The following is a 26203-nucleotide window of genomic DNA, read 5'->3' on the forward strand; positions in this document are numbered from 1 at the left end:
TTATAGTTATTTATAAGCCGCGGGGGGGCGTCAAGAGCCGCGTGCTTGCGCCGGAGGCACGGGTTGCTAAGTATTTCATTTATTAATTGAGTATATCCTTTCTCATTAGTTTCTGTGTCGTTCTAGTTTAATTATTTCTAATTATTAAAGAAAGAAAAAAAAGTGCATGCGTGCATACGCGTTTGTTTATCTGTTTTTCACCCCGTTCTCACCTCGCCTCTTGCGGCGCGTTCGTCGTTCCCACGCTGAGCGGTGCTGCGACGCGCCGGGACGGACGGGGCGCCACCACGTGACAACCCCTCTTCCCCGCTCCCGGAGGAGGGGAGACTCGCCTCCCCCCGCAGCCAGCGCACGGTCCCGTCCGGAGAGGCAGCGGCCGGCTACGGTGTTGGGGAAGAGCGGAGGAAGCGGTGACACGCACCAGCAGGCAGAGCTTAGGCAGCGGGCTTGACACGAAGCACCATGACCCTGCGGGACGAGCTCCTCAAGTCCATCTGGCACGCCTTCACGGCGCTCGACGTGGACCAGAGCGGCAAGGTGTCCAAGTCCCAGCTCAAGGTATTCGTGTTTCGGTTGTTACGCCTCGTTTTGAAAGCAGGAGCAACAACAACAACAACAACCTGCTGTTGCTTTTCTTTTCTTTTTCGGTCGCGAACACCGAGGAAGGTCGTGTATCGGCGCCCGCACACGGACCAAGACGTCAACACAGATTCGGTCCTGATCCATAAGACCAGCTCGTCCCTTTTTAGAAGGGAGACCCCGACTTGTGGTCTAGGACTTGCGCTTATTTCTTATTGATTTGATACTTCAGTAACTATTCCCATTGTTAATAACACTTTTGACAGTTCTGTCATCGAGTCTTGTGGGGCTCTCTGTTCGATGACGATGACGTTTAAAGCTGCTCGCCATGGTTCACTCTCAAGATGCTCTGTCTAAGCCAAGAAATTGTTTGTTTGTTCGTTTGTTCGTTTGTTCATTTGTTTGTTTTCCATGGGGTTCACATTAGGGATGTACTGTAGGCTTCCTATAACAACCCAATCAATTAACCAGCTCATGTAAACACAGCGAAATGTCTCCTAATGGTGTGTGTGTGTGTGTGTGTGTGTAAATGAAACGCGAAATGCAAACATCTCGACTTGACATTGACACATGTGGGCCCCCGTTGGCTTTTCATCGGGTCTTAGTTTCGACACAAACACTTTGTCGGATTTGCCAATGTATTTATCCTTTTTTTTTTCTAAAAACGAGCTCTTCCGCAGCAGAGTTTCTGTGCGACCCCCGACTCTGGTATTTACCTCCATACTTACCTGCTGTACTTACCAATTCGAGACGAACCCCACGACCATACGCGCTTCATACTCACTCAGGCTCTGTGGGAAAGAGCTTACGACTTGATTGATAACAGTCCCTAATCGCCGCACACTGCCACCCGATCCAAACTACAATAACAGTTCTTAGAACCATCTGCTTCATGACCTTCCCCGTTTCCCGGCATTACCCCTCCGCTGTACCAAATACACGGTACTTCACCTGCCAGACTCCCCTGAATAGGGGCGACGATCCGTCTAAAGAGCATTCAGGTTAGCCACAGTCAGTTTTAAAAAGTCTTCGATCGAACTCGGACGCCCGTGGAACGCCACCCCGGCTCTTGGCAATCGAGGCCCCCCTCCACCCCGGCGGCACGCCCGGCCCGCCGGCCGTCCCGCCGGCCGTCCCGCTCCGTGCGCTGTTTGGGATAACGACCTTGTCGTCCCCTCTCCAGGTTCTCTCCTACAACCTTTGCACCCTGATGAAGATCCCCCACGACCCCGTCGCTCTGGAGGAACACTTCAAGGACGACGACGAGGGCCCCGTCTCCAACCAGGGCTACATGCCGTACCTGAACAAATTCATCCTGGACAAGGTCGGTGCACGCAGGCGATCGACCGCCACAGATAGGACATTTACGTACGAAATCCCCGTGTGAAACGAAGTGTGTAAAGATTCTTGTAAGCTCTCCTCGTGAGGAACTGTGTGGAGTACCGTCTTTTGAGGTATTGGACCATGAACGCGCACTGTTTGATATGCGGCACGTATTGTTTGTGTCAGATATGACGCACTCTCCCGCTGAGTTTATCTCTTTGCCTCCTTTAGATTGCAGCGATAAAAGGATAATTTTGGGCCTTGGATTCCGTTCTGCGCCGCCCTTACCCTTGTGATCGTGTAACTTTGTGAATGCTGCATTGATTTGTTTTGTTCCCTGCAGTGACGACTAAAGAGCTTCTGCTTATGATGATATAAAAGAAAAAGCACCGCAGAGGCACTCCGGATAACATTGTTGGAAAGCATTAGCGGGGGGGGGGGGATAAAAAACATGTTTGGTGACGGATTTCCATGACAAAAAGGCTCGGAACCAGTCGGGACGGCGCAAGTAGATTTTATTCCGCCGGCGTCGCCTCTCGTTTTCTCCTGCGCTCCCTCTGCCTCCCCTTTTCCTTCTCTCATCTGATTGTTCCCAGTTCTCAGAGAACCTGAGCGCTCATTCATGCAGTGTCTGCAATTGGTTGCAGTTGGTTATCAGTGAATTTAAGATTATTCTGCTCTTTGCAGTCGTAGTTAGTTACTAAGAGCGAGTGAAACGGCCTGCCAATGCAGTGTGGCAAAAAGGGTATTTTCTGTAGTACCAGGAAAGAGGTTTTATACATTTTTAAGGAGATGGTACACAGTCAGGATGGGGTCATTGGGGATCATTTGTTTACAAAAAAAAATTGTAAAATCGCATCTGTTTATTTCCCCCTCTCGGTAACGTTGGGTTTTCCCCTTACACTACTTCCTCCCAGTTCCGACAAGGCAGCAGAGAACTCTACACCACCTGTCGTACGTGCTAAAGCCTGTTGAACTCATTCTACTCCAATGCAATAACTAAACTGTCAAACGAAAAACACATTTTTACCGAGCCCCCCACGGCCCATGATGAAAAAAGAAACGTTAGGAAACCGTGAGCATGGTTTACAAACTGTACTCACAGATTACTAAACCATACTCACAGATTGATAAACTGTACTCACAGATTACTAAACCGTACCAACAGATTACTAAACCGTACTCACAGATTTCTAAACCATACTCACAGATTACCAAACCGTACTCACAGATAACTAAACCGTACCAACAGATTACTAAACCGTACCAACAGATTACTAAACCGTACTCACAGATTACTAAACCGTACCAACAGATTACTAAACCGTACTCACAGATTACCAAACCGTACCAACAGATTACTAAACCGTACCAACAGATTACTAAACCGTACTCACAGATTACTAAACCGTACCAACAGATTACTAAACCGTACGAACAGATTACTAAACCGTACCAACAGATTATTAAACCGTACTCACAGATTACTAAACCGTACCAACAGATTACTAAACCGTACCAACAGATTACTAAACCATACTCACAGATTACTAAACCGTACCAACAGATTACTAAACCGTACTCACAAATGACTAAACCGTACTCACAAATTACTAAACTGTACTCACAGATTACAAAACTGTACTCACAGATTACTAAACCATACTCATGGGTTACTAAATAGTAACCACAGATTACTAAACCGTACCCACAGATTACTAAAACGGAGTTACAGATTACTAAATTATTAATTATTTTTACTAATTATTTTGCAGCCCTAAAAAAAAATGGTGCTTAAAAAAGTACTTGAAAGTCCTTGAATTTCATTTTGCATATAAAATTGATTTGCCTGCCAAGCACTCAGGATCTCCATGGTAAATTCTCCCGTCACGGCCACTTTCAGATTACGGCCACTTTCCAAGAGGCGGCTACCGCTAAAGAGCTGCCGCTCATTCCGGGGAAGCAATCAGCCGCTCTCTCTTGTGAGTTATGGACAAATGTCCGTTATAACGTGATAAAGTTTGCGTTACAGCGAGGAAACCAGCTGTATTTCTTTTTTTGTTTTTTTTTCCTTTTTCCACGTCATCAGCCCAACAATCGGCGGCGCACCGATATTGGAACGTTTCCCCTTCCAGCATTGGGAAAAAAATGTTTTTTGAGTGAAACGCACAACTGGAGTAATACATGAAACGTCCAGTCAACAACGATACAACATTACATGAATCAATGTTACAGTAATTGGACCGGGAGGAGGCGGCCCTCGTTGATGTGTATTCATCCATCGTCAATGCCACGAATGCGCAAAAACGTGCGCAGGGGGCTGCACATCCGCGCGCACAGATTATTAATTCTGTGGGTACGGTTTAGTAATGTGTGGGTACGGTTTATAAACCGTTTCAATCAATTTAGTGTCTTTGAGGGTTAGGGGTTAGGGTTAGGGTTAGGGTGCTCCTTACCCCGGGGGGTGAGGAGCATCCTGGGTGAAACTTGACTCACACACACACACACACACACACACACACACACACACTCGCATGCAGCCATGCACACACACACACACACACACACACACACACACACACACACACACACACACACACACACACACACACACACACACACACACACACGCGCACACACACACACACACACACAAACACAAACAACCACACTCATTCACACACACTCACCATTCACACCTACCAGTTATATGTTTCAGGTGGAGCAAATAAACAACACAATTGAAGATCTCCTTTGGAGTATAGTGTAGGGAAATGTCGACACGTTGGACCCTCAACTGTTGATTCACGCAACAGGAAAGACTAAAATTGCAGGTACAGGAATTGCAGCCGACAGCATAATGCAGCTTTCACCACATTGGTCACATCCTGAAGGGCTGCTCTCCTTGAAACAATGTGATTTCAAAAGATTTCAGTACGTGAGAAATGACATCATGGTTGAACGCATTGTGATTCTTTGTGTGACCCCACCCACCCATTCAAGTGGAGGTGAGTGGGCCCAAACGGCATGAGGGCATTTGTCCGCACAACCATGCTGGCCTCGCACGGAAACTCCACCCGATATCAGAGGTGGACGCTCTGTATTTTGTGTGTGTGTGTGTGTGTGTGTGTCTGTGTGTCTGTGTGTATGTGTGTGTGTGTGTGTGTGTGTGTGTGTGTGTGTGTGTGTGTGTGTGTGTGTGTGTGTCTGTGTGTGTGTGTGTCTGTGTGTGTGTGTGTGTGTGTGTGTGTGTGTGTGTGTGTGTGTGTGTGTGTGTGTGTGTGTGTGTGTAAAATAGGGAACCTCATCTTAAGATCTAAATAAAAATCATGTTTCCTGTATGTGAGTGACACTTGGGCCGTCGCTTTTATGACATTTTAGCCAAATATTAATTGCGATTCAAATAATTGCGATTAACACTTCAATCTCGATATTTTTTGTACATTTTATGTCACTATCAAAGTATATGCCATTGTGTATTTAGTGTACAGGGTTCTTACCATGTCCTTGAGGTGCTTGAATTTAGAATTTTGTCCTTGAAAACAACACGATCATGGAAAACCTGTGATATTCCCCTGGTTTTGTTATTCAAATTGTGAATAAACATTTTCAAGAATCGCTTTTATGACATAGATTATGCCAGGGAAATTTAATCCAGCATGGTTGGAAATAGACACTTATAATAGTAGATGATAATAATGCGATTGATAATAGATATAGATATTGATAATATATATATATATATATATACTAATATAATTAATAGACAAAGAGATTAAGATGATATTATATTTTAATTAATAAGACTGATCATATTTATTTTGTGTGAAGTCCTTGAAAATGAAAATTTGTAGTACTTGAAAGTCCTTGAATTTCATGTTGTAAAGCCAGAATGAACCCTAAAATATAATAACAATACACATCAATATGCCTCTCCTTGGCCTCCTTCTTCCAGCTCCTCTGTGGGGATCGCTAGCTGTTCCCAGGCCCTGGGGATAATCGTGCCAGAGGGAGACGCCCAGCGGGCACGCTTACCCATTAATAGCATGTGTTTGCGTACTTTGGGTGAGGTTATGTTTTGCGGGGGAGATAGAAGTCATGAGGGATTGTGTTGAAATGTTTCACCTTCCTCGTTGCTGACTCATCAGTTGCAGTAACCTACTGCAGCGGAGGAAAGGGGAATGTCCGCAGACAGTTCACTCGCTCCTCAGACGGTCTTTGTGCGGCTGGTGTTTCTCTTGTCAACTTTGTCCCTCTACTTTCTGGCTGGATGGTTGTGCAATCGCAAGTCAGCAGAAGAGGGCGTGTGATGTTTCAGTGCTGCACTACGCGTTCAGATGGAGCGTGACATTCCTTTGAGCCGGCAGACCTTTCAGAGCTCTGGAATGTCCCGTGTCAACGATAGAAGCACTTAATGACAGACAGAGAGAGAGAGAGAGAGAGAGAGAGAGAGAGAGAGAGCAACCTTTCTGCTTTGGTCGAAAGGGTATGGCATTTCTATTTTGCGGTTTCTGCCTGCTTGACTTTTTAGGTTTCGGTTAATTTACTCTGTCTCACTTCTGCTAATAGAGCGCATGTTAACAGTTTATTCATTCTCAGGATGCGCCTTTTGGATATATGTTTTTTGAAGTCCATCAAGTTTTTCATACAATCAACTTTTAATTTCATTGTTCTCAAATCAAATCACATTTGATCACGGGTTACCATTCATGCGTATCGACTGCAAATCTATTCAGTAAAATGTGACCCAATTTATTTTGACCTGTTATCACCGGGTAACACTTCTCCAATATATAATAAATATTTGTGAACCGGGATCAGATGAAGTTCTGATTCCTGGAGCCAGGTGCTCCCGTCTCGCTCCTCTGGCCTGTGAATTCTAATGAGCATGTGCTGCCGTAGAGGAGGGGAGGATGCCCTGTTGAAGAGGGCCCCGACAAGGCCGCCATTGTTTGGATGTTAGAGAGGGGCCAGTGGCATTGATGGAGAGAGCGAGGAAAGAGAGAGTGAGAGGCAGAGGTTGAGATGGAGATGGCTCTTTCAATGAATGAGGGTGTGACACAGAGAGACAGACGGACAGGGCGAGACAGAATGGTGCATGACACAACCGCGTGGGACAAAAGAGCTGCTCTTTCGTTACAAATCCCACTTTCACAACTCCTGCTGTCTCCTCCCATGCCCCGTTGTGCTGTGTCGCCGCCGGGCATTTTTCACCCAGAGATACTCGATAACAAATGCAGACGCTGCCGTTGACTCAGTCAAAACCACAACTCTGCCAGAGTAATGCGATCCAGTCAATCCTGGCCACCTGCCTCGGCACATTGCAATTACGCCCCATTAATTCCTCATTCCTACCTGCTGTTCTCGTATCAAAGAGTTGTATTGTATTGTATTGTTATTTTTAGATTGTTCTGCTCAGGTTGACAGTTGACTTCTTGCATAGATAGGTTTCTGCGAGGCGTCATGTGTATTATTCAGACTGCTAAGACAATTATTGGATGTCGATGCGAGACACCCACTTAATAATCCAAGCGAGGCATATATTTAGGCCAAACTTATAGCAACCAAATAAGCTATATTTCTACCCAAGCAATTATTGGGTTGAGACCTATTTCCATGTATTATTGAGACAGTACAGGCTCATAGTTGTAACTTTGGAAAATTGGGTAATTTGAGCAACGGGAGGCAGATGTTGGCAACCAGCTCCAGGTTCCACAGATCATAATATCCACCACCTTGAGACCTGGCATGTTGCTGTATTTGGAGAGGGAACACATTGTGCATTTCATTGGATATTACAGTTTTTTGTGAGGGTGTAAAGAATGAAGGCTTTGAGTGGAAAAGGTTAGACGTATACAGAGATAGGGGTTGTAGGGTTTGTAGCCAAATCCATGTGAAAACTGATCGGTTGGGGAGGAAGCTCCATGGTGTCATAATGATAGTTGGTGATGGCAGTTAAACCCGTATGAAACTGGTGCCACCTAGGATGCATCAGTGGCGGCAGTGGGTTAGGTCACTGGGCAGGCTCATATGGTTTTGGTGGTGGTAATTAGGGATGGAGGGAAGCCACCACCACCACCCTAGCACTTGGGGTTGTTGTTGCAGCCTGGTAGCCAACTGAGCCATTTGGAGCTGGGTCATGGAGATTTATGACGGCACTGCCTGGGGTACTCTCCTTAAGCGTAGGGACAAAGTGTCAGGTTGAAGTGTGTGTAGTTGTTTGGCTCAACTGGGCCTCTGGGAGTATCCCAGTCATTATCAGCACAATGGATTTAACATCAGATTCTGTGTATTATTGTGTTGTCAATTACATGCCAGTTATGGCCTCGTGTAAACCTCTAATACTGTTCTATGTTACAAATACTTTCAAACATTATCTCACTGCTAAAAGAGTAACAGTGATTATTTTAGAAAATTTGAGTGACATTTGATATTTTCATCTTGATTTTGTCCACATATGCATGCGGGAAATAAGGCTTTAAGAGTATAAAAGACTATGCAAATGGTTTGTCTCATTTACATTTCCTAATTATCTTCCTCTTTGGTGTGAATGTTGAAGTGAGATTCAAGTTGTTTTAGGTGGCAGGGGTGGTGGTGGGGGGGTGTAGCCCACCCTAGCCCAGAGCCAGCTGAACAAGATGTGTTCCTAGTGCAACCAACTGCACCATCACCCTGCCAGGGCTCTCCATGGCAACGGCATCTTTGACCAGCTAGAAGAAAACATTTCCCCTCTACAGCACTGATTGTACCTTTTTAGAGGTTTTCTTCCCCTTTTGGCTCCGGAATTTAAACCCCAGGGAGCAAAAAAAAAAAAAGAGACTGTTTTCACCACACTCAGGTTTTGTCTGTTTGGCATTTGGGGGTTTTGCGGGATGGATGCCATCTCATCGCCCTCTCAAAAGGTTCTGAGAAAACCCGCATGAATTACCAGTTATACCAGTAGATCTGTGGATTAGGGTCTGAAATATCTATAATCCTTTTCGCAGGATTGGATATGATTCAGGAACTTCCCCCTTTCCCTCTTCCATTTGTTGTCCCTTTTCTCCCACACTAAAACGTAAGCAGAATACACTAAAAGAGCACGACCTCCTCACAGATGGTAAAGTGTGACTGTTTTGATCATGACATTGTGAATATGTTATACTTTAATAGGGAATTCACCATCAGGAATTCACTTTTTAAGCTCCTCCTCTCGCACAGGCCAGAGACGACTTTGACCGTCAGGACTTTGACAGAATGTGCTGGACCCTGTGCGCCCGGAAGAACCTGGATCGGAACAACCTGCTCATCACAGACGATGATGCCTTCAAGATCTGGTGCATCTTCAACTTCTTGTCCGAGGACAGGTACCCGCTGTGCATCATCACGGAGGAGGTGAGCACTTCTCTGTAGTACCACACTCACCAGGTAATTCAGTGAATGTAAAAGGAGGCTGGCCATTCCAAGTAGCTGAAGTAGGAAAGCTGAAGTTGAATTTTGCATAGAAAAAATAGTAATGATAAAAAATAAAATAAGATAAAATGCAATTTGCAAGAACTCAAATCCTCCAGCAGGCCAGATGTTTTCGGTTGCACGTTGCAAACCCTTTGTTTTAACCAAAACATAAATGCAGCAATTAAACTTAACACAAACCACTGTCCTCTTTTAACTACAATCCCTTTCGCTATTTAACCAGCCCGTCCGATTGTTGTGTTAAAATGTCCAGTTAGTGATTGATAATTATGTTTCAAAGTGGTCAGTACAACAGCAGGTTTACTAGGATAGCATCAATATACCAGCGTTTTAGTGATGGTGCATAGTAATACAATACCATGGTCATGAACCCTGTTAAATTTCAACAAATACTGCACTCATACCATTGCCAGGATACTGTATGTACCCCTGGAGATTTCTTATTATGTGGGCTTGCATAGATTTTTTTAAGACTGGTCATCTGTGATTAATGGCTGTACAACCAAGTTTGACTTGATGTAACAAATAAATGTTATTTATTAGTTCAAAATATAGAAGAATGTGTCCCAATAACATTTGCAGTAAGACTGATTTATAGTCAAATGGGTGTTTGGTAGCACTATGGATAGAGTGTAGGTCTCCAGTGGTGCCTAGTGCTGGCCATTTTAGAAGGAACAGGGTGTTCCTAGGGTGTTCGTTACTCAAGAGCAGAAGAGGAAGTTGGACACTTCCTGCTCTATCACAAAAGATGCAGGATCTATTTTTGGGCACAATAAACCACCACTGGGTGGTGGAAAGGATCTCTTATGGTAAACAGCACCAAATGTTGTGAGCAGACTTCTCCCTATGATGATGAGATATAAAACACAAATCTTTCATTATGAAAACGGTAACAAATCAGTGTGTGTGTGTGTGTGTGTCTGTGTCTGTGTGTCTGTGTGTGTGTGTCTGTGTGTGTGTCTCAGATCGAGTACTTCCTGCGTAAGCTGACAGAGTCCATGGGGGGCAGTTGGGTGGAGGAGCGCTTCGAGGACTACAAGCTGGAGCTCGACGCCAAGCAGCAGTGCCTCTCCGCCTGGGAGCTCATTGCCCTGGTGGGCACCGGACACTTCAGCAAGGGCATGGACCGCCTGGCGCTCTCCATGGGCATCAACGAGGTCTACCAGGAGCTCATCCTGGACGTGCTCAAACAGGTGGGCACAGGAAAACTGGTCAAGTCAAGTTTATTTATATTGTCCTAAATGCCCACAGTGGAGTCTCAAAGGGCTTCACATTGCACATCGAAATCAACGGCATCGTTACACATTACACATTATGATTACATGATGTCTAGCCTTTTTGCCGCTCTCGGCAAACTGTTGAAGGGGGGTGGCTATGTGTTCGGCTATTTTTTATAAATACAGTAGCCAAATAGCCAAACACAGTGACGGAGAAAGTGTTGCCATTATGCATGGAAATAAAATAACCTACATCTAAAATAAAAACACACTGTTTTGGCGTTTTGGTCATGGCCACAGAGTGTACTGTCAGAGAGGGTGCTATCATAGCACAATTGACCGCCGCCTCTTTCGCCTATAGTAAAAGCTGCCGCTGCGGGGCTATTTTAGATGGGGCTATTCATGAAACATTTGGGGCTAAACACCAGGACGCCCACCCCTAATGATGCCCCTGCATGCTGTAATACATTACATACACACTGTGAATAATAGCAGTGCACTGTATAATAGGCCCCTCACAGCTAGTGTTTCCTTTTACCACCAGACCTTTAACTGAATTTAAGAATTTGAGAATTTTGATCGAAATTACTTTTTAATAACTGAGTGTTCAATAAAAGAGAATGGATATTTTCTCCACTGTCGATCAAACGTCATCAAACAAAATACTTATGTTCTGAGTGTCTCCATGCAGGGCTACATGATGAAGAAAGGCCACAAGCGGAAAAACTGGACCGAGCGCTGGTTTGTGCTGAAGCCCTCTGAGATCTCCTACTATATGAGCGAGGACCTGGCAGAGAAGAAAGGCAGCATCCAGCTGGACAGAAGCTGCTGTGTGGAGGTAGTGATTGCCCTCTCGGTTTAACAACCTGATGCCGTCCTTGGTTTCCGTGAGAGTCTCACAACCTGCCGCTGAACTCTTTGTCTTGTGCGCGTTGTTTATCGCAGTCTTTACCAGACAAGGAGGGCAAGAAGTGCCTTTTCTTCATCAAATGCTCAGAGAAAAGCTTTGAGATCAGCGCCTCAGATAAGAAGAGGAAGCAGGAGTGGGTTCAAGGTGAGAGAACTGCAGGTGCTGCTCCTTTTTAGCCCGAAAACCACGATGTGTGTCTCCGCTGCTAATCTTAGCTGAACAAATTCTGCCAATGTAGATATCCCCCCGAATCACCCGCTGCTGTCTCATCTTCCCCCCCTCGCTAAAGAACCACCACATGCACCACGCGTGCGTTCTCTTATCAAATTTGCCCTGACCTAAAGGGAAAAGAACGTGCCGACTGAAAGGAAGTTTAAATGGATGGAGATTTATTTTTTATTTTTTTTATTTTTTTTCAGTTTTTAACCATGACCAGAATGTCTCTGGTTAACGACGAAACAGTCATTTCTTATCTGCTGTGCGTGTTTCTTTCTTTCTTATCAATAGTTTGCTTCATAATGATTACGTATAGCTAGAGTTTAACTTTGTTTTATGATTCCCATTGGTTAACGGTTTCAGTTCTTTCCTATGTTTTCAAATTGCCAGCTTTGTTCAGTGTTTTTAGGTCGTTTTTTTAATCAAGTTCTGCAATTTTTTCATCAAAACTCCATTCTTTTAAGGCCCTGTCCACAACTATATGGATATTTTTGAAAACATAGTATTTTCTCTGTGTTTTGGCCTCCCGTCCACACCGTGATTTTTCAAAACTCACTTTTCTGTGAATTCGTGTGGACAAGTATAACAGAGTTTTCTCGAAAACGCTGACGTCAGGACCTCAACTTGATTCACAAACCCACGTGCCCGTACAGTAGTGTGTCTGAGTATTACGATCGCACCGCTCAAGAAGGAGCTCAACACGCAGGCCTAATGTTCTTCTGTGGTGTTCGACATCAGGTGTTATGACATATTATCCCCCCTAGACCAGTATCACCCCCCCCCTGGCCTGGCATGCTTATGTGAGCCTTTTGAATCTTATTTTTTATATATTTATTTATTTTTGCGTTCTTGTGTGGACATTTTTTTTAAACGGAGAGTGAAAAAATGCCTTTTCAGAAAAATCCATATCCGTGTGGACGAGGCCTTAAACTTCTCTGCAAGACACTGGGATGTGTCACAGTATTATTTCTTATACTCATCCCAGAAGGAAATCACAGAAATAGTCCAGGATTATTTGGTTCTTGTTTCCTTCATACCAAGGTTCCTCTTTGGATTCTTTGAGCTAGATTTGTGCATCTATTATTAGTGAGCATCTGCATGTGGGTTGCTTCAAGATATTCTGGTGATTTATAGACAAAATATGACTCACAAATTAATAAAAAACATGAGGATGTCAACACAGAAATAACACGTAAGATTATATTTGTAGCTCAAACTCAAACCCCTACTCAGGCCTCTTAACGTTCAACCTCCAGCCATCCAGACCTGTGTGATCCTGCTGAGGCTGGATCGGCCGCCGCCGCACCGCGAGGCCCGTCTGAAGCGGCGGGAGCAGCGGCGGAGGCAGCAGGCGGAGCAGGAGGAGCTGGAGCTGAGGATGAAGGAGCTGCAGACCGCTAACGAGACCAAGCAGCAAGAGCTGGAGGCCATGAGGAAGGTAGAATCAGAATCAGATTATTCCACCAGGACCATTTACACATACTAGGAATTTGTTCTGGTGCGGTTTGGTGTGTTTCACTACAGAGGATTAGCGTTGGGAAAAATAAGCTGAACAGAACAACAGCTGAATGGAAAATAAAAATGATATTGAAATAACATAGAATAAAAAGTGAGGTAAATATAAAATAAAAATAGTCAAATATATACAAATAGCCACAAAAAAATCTTAAAATAAAAAACAAAAAGTCAGATATATCAAAAATACAGAATGTATAAGAAATGCCATACTATGCACAGGATAAATTATGTGCAGCTCCTGCAAAAAGTGTCACATTCGAAAAGATAGCACTGACTTCCTCCCTGGAGGGAAATGCAGGTGTTGCAGTCCACAAAGACAAAGATTAAAATGAGATCAGAGATACCACAATGTACACATCTATCTACACAAGTAAACATGAGGTAGCACTATGCTAAGTAGTGAGCTCAATATGGGCAGGTGGCCGTTAGTCTACAGTAAGTGCAAGTTACAGTATCGTGGCCTTGCTAATAGAAAGTGATGTACACTAGTTACAGTAGTAAAAATGTGGCATCCAGTAATAGAGCAATAGCACCAGTTGAAAAGTGGGCTACAGTAATGGCAGCAGTGAGATATGGCATCTGGTATTAACAACACTCAAAGAGTGACATACAATGATAATAGCAGTCCATAATTACCATATTAATTAGGGTGATAGTACTAATAATCCTAATATAACAGCAGTCCTAGTCTTAATATATATACTCCAAGGTGGTATTAGATATCTAGTGTGAAAATTATAATCCAGATTTGCATGTCACCCAAAGCCACTGGGGTGGACCACCAGTTGAAGTATTTTTATCTTTCTTGTCACAACTAATACCCCTTTCTGACTGCACCAAAAAAAACTGAAAACACTGGAAAGATAATCAGTCAGAAACAACACAGCCAAAAAGAATATTGAAAAAGCTGTTGGACTGGAGCAACATGCGGAACCTGTTTCTACCAAGAATACAAAAAAAAATCCAAGTGATTTAACAGCCACTCTTCCATGAACAATGGGATGACATAACACTTTGTTAATGCCCGGGGGGTGAATACACACCTCTTGAGGATTTAATTGAACAATTGATATGATCACAAAAGCAAATATGATTAGAATATTGTCTTGAGTTTTAATTTTTAAACTTCCGCACCCTGAAGCAGGAAGATTTCAAAAGTAACTAACCACTAAACACCAGGAAGTCAAGGCATAAAATCTGTTCTGTCTAAGACGTGATGTCAAATTATTAATAAAGTGCTATACATAAAATTATTATTGAATTGGTATCTTTCTTATCTTATCTTGAACAGAAAAAAAAACAGATTTAAAGTGGTTTCAGCAGTGAATGCCCTTTGTTCTGCCTTATCAATCTCATTAACACTGGGAAGGAAATAGTTTGCTCTTTTCAGCCAATTACACCAGTGATCTCGTTACCATTGTTTTGTTTCAGTGTCTTTCACTGATCAACATCAAAACTGCAGTAACCTGTTGGACTTCAAAGTTACAGTTGGTTGTTTCAAGAGAAACGTGCCACTGTTTTAATCATGGCGTTGGTTTTCATTGGCTGTAATGGGAGTTTCAGTCCTCGTATGCATATGAGCACACACAGAGTGCAAGATGCCCCCAAGGCAGCAAAGCAGCTCACCTCAAAACTCTAAAGATTTATTTTTGACAGAAACCCCACTGTTGTTATGGGTTGCTCATGAATGTGAATAATAGATGAGCTCCACCTTGGTGCCTCCCCCCTAATGAATAACCCCCCATTCTCTCTCCACCATGCATGTCAAAGAATGTGGATTAAACCATTTAGGGACTGGGGAAAGGGAGGGGGGTATTTAACCCCACTTGACTGGTTTTTCCACTGAAGGGCCCTAATCTTTGTAGAGTTCCTGTCTTTTGGAACTGGTGCACTGATAAAATGCGATCACAGTGTGGGGGTCCAAGTGGGAGGATAATGGGTGAGGGCCTCGGTGTCCTCCTCCTGAAATGTCAACAGCACCGGGATTAGGGAACTTGTACAACGCAGGTTTTAGTGATTATGAAGAAGTGGAAAAAAACAAAAATACCGTTGAACAACAAGCCAAAAATACATATACTTTTATGTTCAGAAATAAACGTACAATACAGCAATTGTTATATAGGCAGAAAAAAAAATTCAACCTCAAATACCAACTAGTGTGTGTTAATGCAGTTTATACTTGTATTATCTACAAAGTTATAATACGTGAGTGGGATCTGATCACACATTCTGAATCTACCCTCAGGGATTAATAAGGTGGTATGTTATTCATCTTATCACCAACATATAGTACATAACTCTAAACAGATCGATCGATAGATAGATAGATAGATAGATAGATAGATAGATAGATAGATAGATAGATAGATAGATAGATAGATAGATAGATAGATAGATAGATAGATAGATAGGCAATCACAATAAAGGGACAAAAATTTAACCTGTTTGTTTGTGAGTGTGTGTGTGTGTGTGTGTGTGTTGTGTGTGTGTGTGTGTGTGTATAATTGTGGCAACATCAGCATTAAATGTCACAAAGCTTGAGACACTGCATTAGTCACACACACGTGATATAAAGACACATAGAACTTTTCCGAGGAGGACAGTCGTTTGTTTTACCACAGAAACAATCTCTCCTTGTCCGAGACGACACTGGGCCCTCCTGAACACAACAAGTAGCAAACAATCTGCCATTGAGGTGCAAGTCACTGTCTCGCATACTTGGCATGGACACACACACTCACACACACATGCGCACACACACGCACAGACACACACACACACGCACGCACGCACGCACGGGGGTCACCGTGGTCAACTTAGGGTTCACAGAGGCACAATAAGACTTCTGTCCACTGGCCCCACCAACCTGCTACAGGGACCGTTTGTCCACGTACCAATGTCTGCAAGAGCCTAATGGGACCATTAGGCCACCAGGGATTAACCAGGATAAACAAAAAGAAAAGAGAATACAAGTATTTCTCAGTGCAATATCTGATAACTTTGACAGGTGGAAGTGTAACCAGTTGTTAAAACAACAGAAATGGACTAAAGTAGTGGTGTATGCATAGTGGTGTGTGCTAACATAAGTACAGTATGTGTGTTTATCGGCTGTTTTTGTATTTTTTCACATTTTATATTTAGTAGGTCCCTCTGGCATTTGAAACCAAAAAGCCACCAAGTTACATATTTTTTCTCATTATGTGTTATGATCCCTTTAAACCCCTTTCTGCTAAAAATAAATGTGAACATTTTTAAATAGTAGATGTGTGAAACATCCTGTTTCTTTCCATAATAAAAAAAAAGACAATGTCCCTCCTAGTTCTGATTGACTGATATCTCTCAGGCCCTGGAGGAGGCAGCAGCCAATGCAGCGGAGGAGGAGCAAAGACGTCTTCAGACCCAAACTGAACTCCAAGACAGATACAAGACAGACCTGGAGAGAGAGAAAACGGTATTGAAATACATAGAAGTAGCATTGTTATCACAATAATTTCATCAAACATTATACGTAGCATTCCCGTTCGTTCGTTACTTTCATTCATATGTTTGGAGCAGTTTAAGCAACACAAAGAGTCCTTTAACCGTTTTACCAGAGCCTTAAAATCAACATTTTCAATAGGAACGATATATATCATGAAATTAAGTTGCCTAGGATGTCTGACATCCGTGTGAAATAAAAAGAGAGAACTATCAAACAAGAACAGAAACGAGTGCTGACCATTTAGTGTTTGCTCAGCCAAAGAGGAGGAACTGACTCCATGTTGTCATTCCTCTGAGATTACAGATAAATACAGTATATGTTAAGATGGATGAAGTTAGATGAATTCATACTGAATAACACCAGTCCTGCTGACACTCTATCAGTCATCGAACAATAAGAGGTGATTGCAGCCAACTCATTCCAGGTAATTCAATAGGTCAGCGTGTGTGATTATATATTAAAATGGCGCTGCCGCTTATTGTCTCGTCGTTTTAATGGTTTTCTCTCTCTCTGGCCCACCAGGTGCGGCAGCAGATGGAGGAGCAGGTGGCCCAGAAGTCCAGTGAGCTGGAGCAGTACCTGGAGCGGGTCCGCGAGCTGGAGGCCCTGTACCGGCAGCTCGAGGACGCTCTCGAGGATGAGAGGAGTGCCAGGCAGGACGAGGAGACCGTCCGCAAGCTGCAGGCGCGGTCAGTAGATGTTTAAGAAAAGATAAGATTAGAGTTGATAAGATAAGATCGCACTGCATCAATCCCCCGGGGGGGATTCAAATGTTTTTTAAAGGATTGACCTCGTTCCCTGTGGGTTTTTGGGACTTCTTCTCCATCTGTCCGAGGATGCGACTGCGCCCCCTGAAGTCCCTTAATCGTAGAGTGCCTCTGCGAAAGAGAAATATTATGTAGTGTCCTCAAAGGTGCCCTTACGATAGAGATCACATAACAAAGTTCCTTCTAAGGTGTCACTAGGATTGAGAAAACATTAAAGTGTCCTAGGATGACTTTTTACCAAATAGAATATGAAGTGCCATCTGCTCCAGGGCTGCTGGAAGGTCCCGGCGGCTAGCTGCCAGCGCTCACCTGTGGTGGTTGCTGCGGCTGCCATGACCAGGAGCAGATGGAGATGTGTCATGACAAGGGCTCCTCTCCTCAATGCGTGTGGGGATGGGGGTTTTACCTGTTGCTCGTTAGACCAACCAATGAGCAACAGCTATGCAGCCACTCTGATCCTGGGCCCCCAGTTACCTAGACGCAGGTCAGGTGTGGCTGCTCAAACCACACCATCGCCACACCACAGTCCCCTGCCACTCGAGTAAATGTGAGGAAGTGCCCTCTACGGTAGGTGCCACTATGGTTGATACAATGAGAAACACCAGCCTTCAATGCATCATGGCAGGTGAGGTGCTGGCTGTCGAAAGAGCCTGACCAGACCCAGAGATATATTCTGGCTCTGTGAGAACAAGGCGTCATGCCACTAGGCCACCTTCACACTTGGTCCTGTTGAGCCACCAAGTCATACTAAGTGGGGTTGTCTCCTCTGATCATCTGATTTAAGGAACAATAGCAATGACTTGGATGGAAAAATCAGGATTTGAACCCGTGACACCAGCGGCCACCACTTGAGCCCATCCCACCACAGGGGCCTGCTGGGATCCAGCATCTCTGAGATGATAGGATAGGGAAAGCGTTATAAAGTGCCCTCTGCGATACAGAAAACATTGTGTAGTGCCCTTAGGTGCTGCCCTTATGAGAGAAGAAGTAGACCTTAGTAGACCTCAGTGCCGCGTTCAATACTGTTCAAGATTCAAGATTTTTTTTTGTCACATACATATACATACTTCCATACATATATGCAGTGAAATGTAATGCAACGCACCCGGTGATAGCACACAATATGTCCTAGGAAAAAATAGAAAATAAAATAAAAAGTAGAAAATTCCTTTCTAATAGACCGACTAACTGACTCCTAAAACGTAATACAGTAAGTCGAATACTTATAGAATAAGATAAAAATATATAGAATAAAATACAATAAAAATGAATTTAAATAAAATGGAATAGATAGAAGGAATATGCCTATGTATATACAGATATGTGCATTTAAAGTGGCATGTGAATTAAAGTGGCATGTGAATGTGAATAGAGTGAGGTAGTGTTTGGGATAATACAGCACAGTATACAACAGTACGGCGCAGTAATACGGCATCACGAACAACCCTGAACAGTGACACAGTATGCGGTACAGTATGCTACATACAGTAAAGTAGGTAGTGGAGACTAGTGTATGGCTCAGTTAGGACCCCTGGTGAGGGCAGCGTTGACAGTTCTAATGGCGTGCGGGAAAAAACTCCGTCTCAGTCTCTCTGTTCTCGCTGTGTGACTGCGGAGGCGCTTGCCTGACCGCAGCAGCTGAAACAGTCCGTTGTTGGGGTGGTGAGGATCCTTCATGATCCTACGGGCTCTGCTACTACACCTGTTGATGACAACATAGCAATCCACGGGCCAAAAAAGGCATTGAGGAAGCACGTGTTTTTTCAAATGTTTTAACGTGTGTCTGTTTCCCCTTGTGTGTTTTATCTGTTTTTATCTTTGATTTCATTCATTTGATTGTGAAGCACTTTGTGACTGGTTTCTGTGAAAGGTGGAGAGAATGGTGTCCCCCCCGCACCCCCCACGGGTGAAACGTGTCGTTTTTTGTGTGCCTACGCTCACATAAGTGCCTACCTTTGAAGGTTAGGCTCTGACAAAGGGCTAATACAAACAAACGTCCCTTTACCTGTTTAATGAACCCACACAAGCAGAGAGGTGAGAGCTGCGGGTTTAGCAACACGCTAGGGCTGGATTTTGGGCTGGATTTTACACATTCTTTTAAAGTTATATTAAATTTGACTATGACTTTATTTATGTGAATATAATACAATTTGTTTTGTGCTTATTTACTTAGTGGTTATTAGAACTATTTATGATTTTCGTCTTTACGGTTTCCCTGTGAACCGAATACACATGAAAAAGTGTGATAGTTTTTAACATCAACATCTACAGGTTTCTTCTTTCCGTCACAATTCCCTCCGTGTACTTCCTTCCTATCTGCTGATGGCTGCTCAACACATCACGCTCTGAATGACCCCGAAAAAGTGTGCGCAATAAAGGACGTACTGTAACCTATTACATCATGTCAAGGTTAATGAAAGATAGAATGACAGGTCACTATGATTGCATTAGGGCGCCACCTGTTGCTGCCCCTAATGTACTGTATATTTCTGTTTGGTCGTGTCTTTCTGTTTGCGTACCCGCCTGTCTGTCGCACTTGTCTGTGGGAGGAAAAAAGGTTTGGATGGAAAGACAAACCAATTAACTTGTGTTTTTTAACTTTCAAATCGAAAATTGTTTTTTTCTCCCAAGAGCTCATCATAATTATATATTTTCTCTCAATATGTAATGGGGGGACGAAGGGAGTTTTATTTGGAAAAACAGGTTTTTTTTTTCTGATATAAGCTTTCATTACAGTACATCACATTAAAATATAATTTAGATTTACATCATTTAGCTTTTGTCCAAAGCGACAAAATGTTTATTTTATTTTTTATTTTACCATTACCACACAGTTCAATATTGTGAGCCACAGTTGGTTCTTAAATTAATGAGCAATGTTGTGTAAATTTCCCTATGAATATTGTGATGTTAAATTCCTCCATTTCAATCAGCCCTTCTTTCTGATTGTTCTCCGTTCTCCGTTGACCGTGACGATGCTGATCCCGAGCAGGTTGCTGGAGGAGGAGGCGGCGAAGCGGGTGGAGCTGGAGCAGATCCACCTGCGGCAGCAGAGGGCGATCTCCGAGACGGAGGCCGAGAAGCAGGAGCTGGAGAAGGAGCGCGTGGCCAAGGAGAGCGCTCTGCAGGCGGCCATGAAGCAGCTGGACCTCCTGGAGAGCGAGAGACAGGGGGCTCTGGAGCAGTACCAGGTCTGGTGACGGCTGTGGCCTCTGGAGTTGCTATGAGTAGTGGGAGATAGTAATCATTCATATTTGGCCCTGAATAGTTGTGCCATTAGCAGTTTATGGGTTGGATCTGGGTCTTAAGGTTCTGGGGTTTAGCACATGCACACTTGAGAGTGGTCTTCACTAGGGCTGGGTGTTGTTTAAAAAAGGAAGATACCAATACTAGTACTCTTAAAGTGATACCGATACCATTAGAGTACTTATTTCGATACCTTTTTTTTCTACTCTATCCATCATGTGAACGGAAGCATTCAGTACAGGAGGAATGATTCATGCAAGGAAAACCTCTTTCACTGTTCTAATGCACACCTGACTGTTCTAAGACAGACTTGAAAAATTGTGAACCTATCCTTTAAAACAGACTCTTTTAGCAGCAGCTACAGGTTGTGAGCCAATCACACGTCGCATTAAATAGAAGAACGCTTGCGGTGATTGGCGGTGAGCAAAACCAATACAAATAGTTTTGTTTTTTTTCCTAGATCTGGGTACAAAAAGGATTGAATGAATGTATTGTTGGACTGGAGAAGTTCTGATACTACTTGGTGTTGTGTTAATTGTATACCTTAAAGGTATTGAGTACCAATACTCAGCCCTAGTCTCCATGCTTCATTGCATCATGTTCAACAGCACAGTTTCCTCCAACCCCTGGCTCTTTCTCTTCTCTCTTGCCCCATCTATTGGAACGCTTCACCAGTTCATCATTTTTACTGCATACGTTGCATCTGTCAAAATGATTTATTTGATTGAATGCAAAGTGTCAATCAGTCACTTTCAATACGATTTACGCCATATGTCTACACCCTTCTCCTCAGTAATTATTTTCAGTTTGTGAGTCCGAGGTTCAATTCGCTTATGCCTCCCTTTTTATTTTATTTTTATTGTGTGTGTGTGTGTGTGTGTGTGTGTGTGTGTGTGTTTGTTTGTTGTGAGCCAGGAAGTCATGAAGAAGCTTGAGGATGCAGCCAACAATACCAGGACCTGGAAACACAAGGTGGCTCATCACGAGGGCCTGGTACGACTCATTCAACCAGGTAACAAAGACCCTGTACCTGGACTTTGCTGGGATCTGTGTGTGTGTGTGTGTGTGTGTGTGTGTGTGTGTGTGTGTGTGTGTGTGTGTGTGTGTGTGTGTGTGTGTCTCTGTCTGTGTCTCTGTCTGTGTCTGTATCCTGGTCTGTGTGTGCGCGCACTTGGTTCCAGATGCAAAAATATCAATTTATTGTTATTATGGATGGATGGATGGATGGATGTTGGTCCCTCATGTTGAATTGTCTTTTTTCCCCTGCAGGCTCCAAGGGACCTCAGCTGATCACCAACTGGGGTCCCGCGGCCTTCTCGGAGGTGGAGCTCAGTGTGAGGGAAAAGGAATGGCAGGAGCGGAAGAAGCAGGCGTCACAGGCCCAGTAGAACCTCCCGTCACATCCTTTAACCTTAGACATGTCTCTAACTTAGATACTACTGATGAAACAAAATGGAGACGACAACAACAACACAGGGCAACTGGCATGAAAAATGAATTTGTAAATCAAAGCAGTACGTCGAAACCAAGTGATGAAGGCATGTGGCTGAAACAAAAGGTCATCGTTTTGTTTTTTTGTTTTTTTTTGCTTCAGGTTGCTTCAAGTTAAAGCTCGGCTGATTCAATGCCGACCTGAATTTACCTGAAATCTGTTGATTGAGTGATGGGAATGAACGGTCATTGTTCATAAAAAAGAAAATCCATCCCAATGTGGACTGACTTTTTTGGAACTATTAAAAGGGATTTATGTAAATAGATGGTTACCCTGACAACTTACAAAACTGACCTACAAAAAGGAAGTAGCTATAAAAGCCCAGTTTAGCATTCAGTCAAGCCGTCTGGGTGGCTCTTTGAAGTGCACTACTTTAGACCAGAGTCTGAGATATGTAATTTACATGTAATTGACGTGTAATGTAATGACTTAAGTGGAAAGTCAGTGTTTTTGATACAGCCACTTTTTACTTTTATTGGTCATACATGGGTGTCTGTCTGTAACTTGAATGTAGGACACATGCAGGACACTGATGATCCCATAAAATGGGATCTGGAGGAAAATCTCTGGAGCAACTTTTAGATTAGGAGACGGCGAAGTGGCATAAACCAGCTGCAACGGCAACACTGCACTGGCCGAGGATGAACTGGAGCTTCCTAGCAGGAAGTGTTTTCTTTCAGTGATGTCACTGGACTCATGTAAAATGACTGTCACGTGAAACCCCCTCAGATTTTGGATAATATGCCTTGAGCACGGAGTCCCTGTTGCTCGTTTCCTCCAGGGAGTAGTAGCAGCAGTAGTAGTAGAAAGTACTCATGGCACATGAGGCGCACTTTTGACCCTGAGGAAGAATTAAGGCTGCTCCTGCTGAAAAACTACTCACACTCTGTCAATACTTTTTAAAATTTTTTAAACCTTTTGGAAACAGTCAAATGGATTTTTTTTGTAAATACATGCCGTACCTTTTTTATGTTCCTTATTAAAGTGGGCATGACTAAACAATTACTTAATAGAAGACAAGTAAGACCTGTAATGTAGAAAAAAAACCACTGCCACGTGTTAGGAGCTTTTTAGTGAAATAGAAGAATGACTCTTTAATTTTAGTGTGTCTTAAAACCTAGAAGAATGCACTAACACTGTAGTCACGTGTACTTTGCTGTAACATTCAGTGCCTTTCATAGGTGTCACTTAATAAGACCATTGTGGATTTACCTTTTTTTTTTTTTTAATATGTGTGTATATAGGTAAGGACTGAAATGTGTAATAAACAACTCTTGATTAATGGACTCATCTCGCATCTCTGGTCTTAAAGATAGCATCGTTGTACCGTCTCTATAGCTCTGTATTCCATCTAAGTTTTCTTGAGTAAAACTTGTTTTCAACAGGTGGCGCTGCAGCACCAAAAAACAGATTATCACGACTGAGCCTTAAGATGATAGGGGGTCTGAAGGCATCAGTGCTCAGGTAGGAGGTCAGATAAATGTTAGTATTTATTAACAAACCTGATTATTACCTCGTCATTTTCTCTCTGGGTTGGTAGCAACATCACCCATAAATAAGGCAACATCTAACTCAATAAAGTTGTAATTCTTTCATCGCCATAATGACTAGTTCTGATTCTAAGTTAAATCTTGTATGTGTATCGGTTTCAAAGAGAGCATATTAACGTTAAATTTGATATGATTCAGGACATCTGATTCGATATCTAAATTCCTCTTATTTTACATGGTTTTATCAAGTATTGTAATCGCTTATCAAAAGTGATTACTCTTAAAATAATTTCTTTTAATATATTAAAGCAGTAATCCGTAAGAATATTTTGAAAAACAAAAATCCCATAGTTGATATTTATTCTATTTTTATTTAGAGGTACTTTTAAAGAAAGTATTCGTGTTACACATGTCCTCTATATGCCATTTCCATTGTTTGGTGGCTGGGTCCGCCTTTCCCAATGCACTGATCGGGCACCTGCAATAAGTGAAATGCGGCCACGGTGAATTTGTCAAATGAGTGTAGCTTCTTTGTGAGCAAGAAAACAAAACTCATCAATCAATCGAAAGTGGCAATTTTATGGATTCCACTTCCACTTGCAGAGTTGCACCGCAGCGCGGCACAGTTTAGAGTTTAGAGCCCAAACAAGTGGTTTGTGTTTTAAAAGGTCATCCCCGGGTTTAACTGAGGTTATCCCTCAGTGATTTGGTAGTAAGGCTCTTCCCAATCTCGGATTTTTGGTGCGTTCTTTTCGCCATTATCCCCGTTGTTATTATTATGAGTTCACAATAAAATTTAAGTAAATTTGTACCTGTGTTTGATTATTTGAATGGAGAAACTTAACTGGCAAGGAGCAGGTGCTGTGGTTGAAGTTAAAGCCTGGAACATAACATTTTTAAAGCGTTTCACAATAAAAAAAAAAAACAAAACAGTACTATAGCTTGTTATTTTTGTGTAAAACAGGTATAAACGGTATTTTGACACGTAAATAATAATAGTAAAATAACTTATTGAAATAAAACCTCACAGTCAGACCAGTGCGTGTGTGCCTTCGCTCTGTGAACCTAACGTGACAGTGGGTGCGCTCCTTTTCGGCCAGGGCACCTCCCGGCGAGGGAGGAGCATAGGCTATCTCTTACATAGAGGGGGAAACATTTGCCGGTGGCATGAGACGGCATCTTAAACAAACAACACAACATAAAACTGTAAAACTTGACAAAAAAAATCCCAGACTCATCACCCGGTTCCCTTCATTCATACAAAAGAGCCGTTCAAAAGAATCGGATCGTTCGTGAACGATCCGACGCCAGTGCTAGAGAGTGAGAGAGTGTCCGAAGAGAAGTTTGTAATAAAAAGTGACACGGCCATCCCAAGGGTTATTTTCCTCCTGGACACTCCTGGACTTGGTTGATTGCACTCTTTACGAAAACGTCTCTCTGCAGTTTTATCTCCCGTTTCTATGGAAAACGCTGCTTAGCTGCACGCAGTTAAAAAAAAAAAATAGACCTCTCGTGCGAAAATAGAGAAATGCTGCGCCGGTGGAGCTGCCCTGGTGGATTCAATAGGAAGCTGCATTGACGCCGCGCCGCACCAGTACGCTGTGCGAACGCGCCCGGTGGACTTCTATCGTGATGCCGTGATATCGCGGTTCACGTGGGTGTATTGAACCGGGATGCGACGGTACACATACCGTTACATCCCTAGAGCGTACCCAAGATGCATTGAGGACGCATTGATTGATCCTATTGCTCAGACCACAGGTGTTCTGAGCCGCAAATGGCCACATTCTTTGAGCAGTGTGTACGTGAATGTGTCCTGGGCCACATTGAAGGACCACCAAGGACCACCTACTCAGTTGACGTCCTCTGCGGGAGGGGAAGTGCGTACTCATTCGTTGTTGTTTTTGTTTAGTTCAATTAGGAAACGGAGGAAAACAAATACATCTAAAATAAAAACACACTTTGTTTTTATTTGTTTTCTTCGGAGACACGGAACCGGAAGCTCGCTCCCTCTCCAGCGTCCTGATCCAAGGCGGAACGGGGCGGTCCCTTAACTTAGTTGTGTTTAAAGATTTTTTTTCCAGAAAAGTAGGACACAAGCAAAAATAAATACATCTAAAATAAAAGCACAGGAAAACCGGAGCAGAGTGTAGGTGCACCGCTGTCCAGAGGAGAAAAAACTCCTCTGGACAGCTCCAATTCTCTGAGCTGTGTTCACGTTTTTCATTTTCCGTACAAGTAAGAAAATCTGGGAAGGAGATAAATCTGTTCAGCCTGAACCCTGCACCGCATACAGTACACACGGCAAAAAAATTTCAGTCTGTATTGTTTTGATTTTGCCCGCACGCCAAGGTCTTCGCGTTTGGTCTCTGCAAACGGAAATGATGTCCGTGTTTATTTGCATATAGAGCGGGGAAGTGAGATCCGATCACAAGTGGTTACTCGAGACGCATGTGGAGACGCAATCTAATGCCAGGTGTGAACAGAGCCAAAATGTAATAGAGTAAAACTG

The 26203-nt window shown here is 43.3% G+C and overlaps 1 protein-coding gene across 1 annotated transcript; it reads left to right on the forward strand.

Annotated features, from left to right (window-relative positions):
• The first annotated feature begins 382 nt into the window (after positions 1-382).
• Positions 383-23477, forward strand: swap70b (switching B cell complex subunit SWAP70b). The gene is made up of 12 exons (XM_080002772.1): positions 383-558; positions 1763-1903; positions 9103-9276; positions 10320-10547; positions 11263-11409; positions 11517-11625; positions 12954-13135; positions 16559-16666; positions 17219-17385; positions 20456-20654; positions 21625-21721; positions 21979-23477. The coding sequence occupies exons 1-12, from the start codon at positions 463-465 to the stop codon at positions 22095-22097; spliced, it is 1767 nt and encodes a 588-aa protein (XP_079858898.1). The 5' UTR covers positions 383-462; the 3' UTR covers positions 22098-23477.
• Positions 23478-26203: the final 2726 nt, after the last annotated feature.

Source organism: Zeus faber (genome assembly GCF_960531495.2).
Source record: "Zeus faber genome assembly, chromosome: 6".
NCBI lineage: Eukaryota > Metazoa > Chordata > Actinopteri > Zeiformes > Zeidae > Zeus > Zeus faber.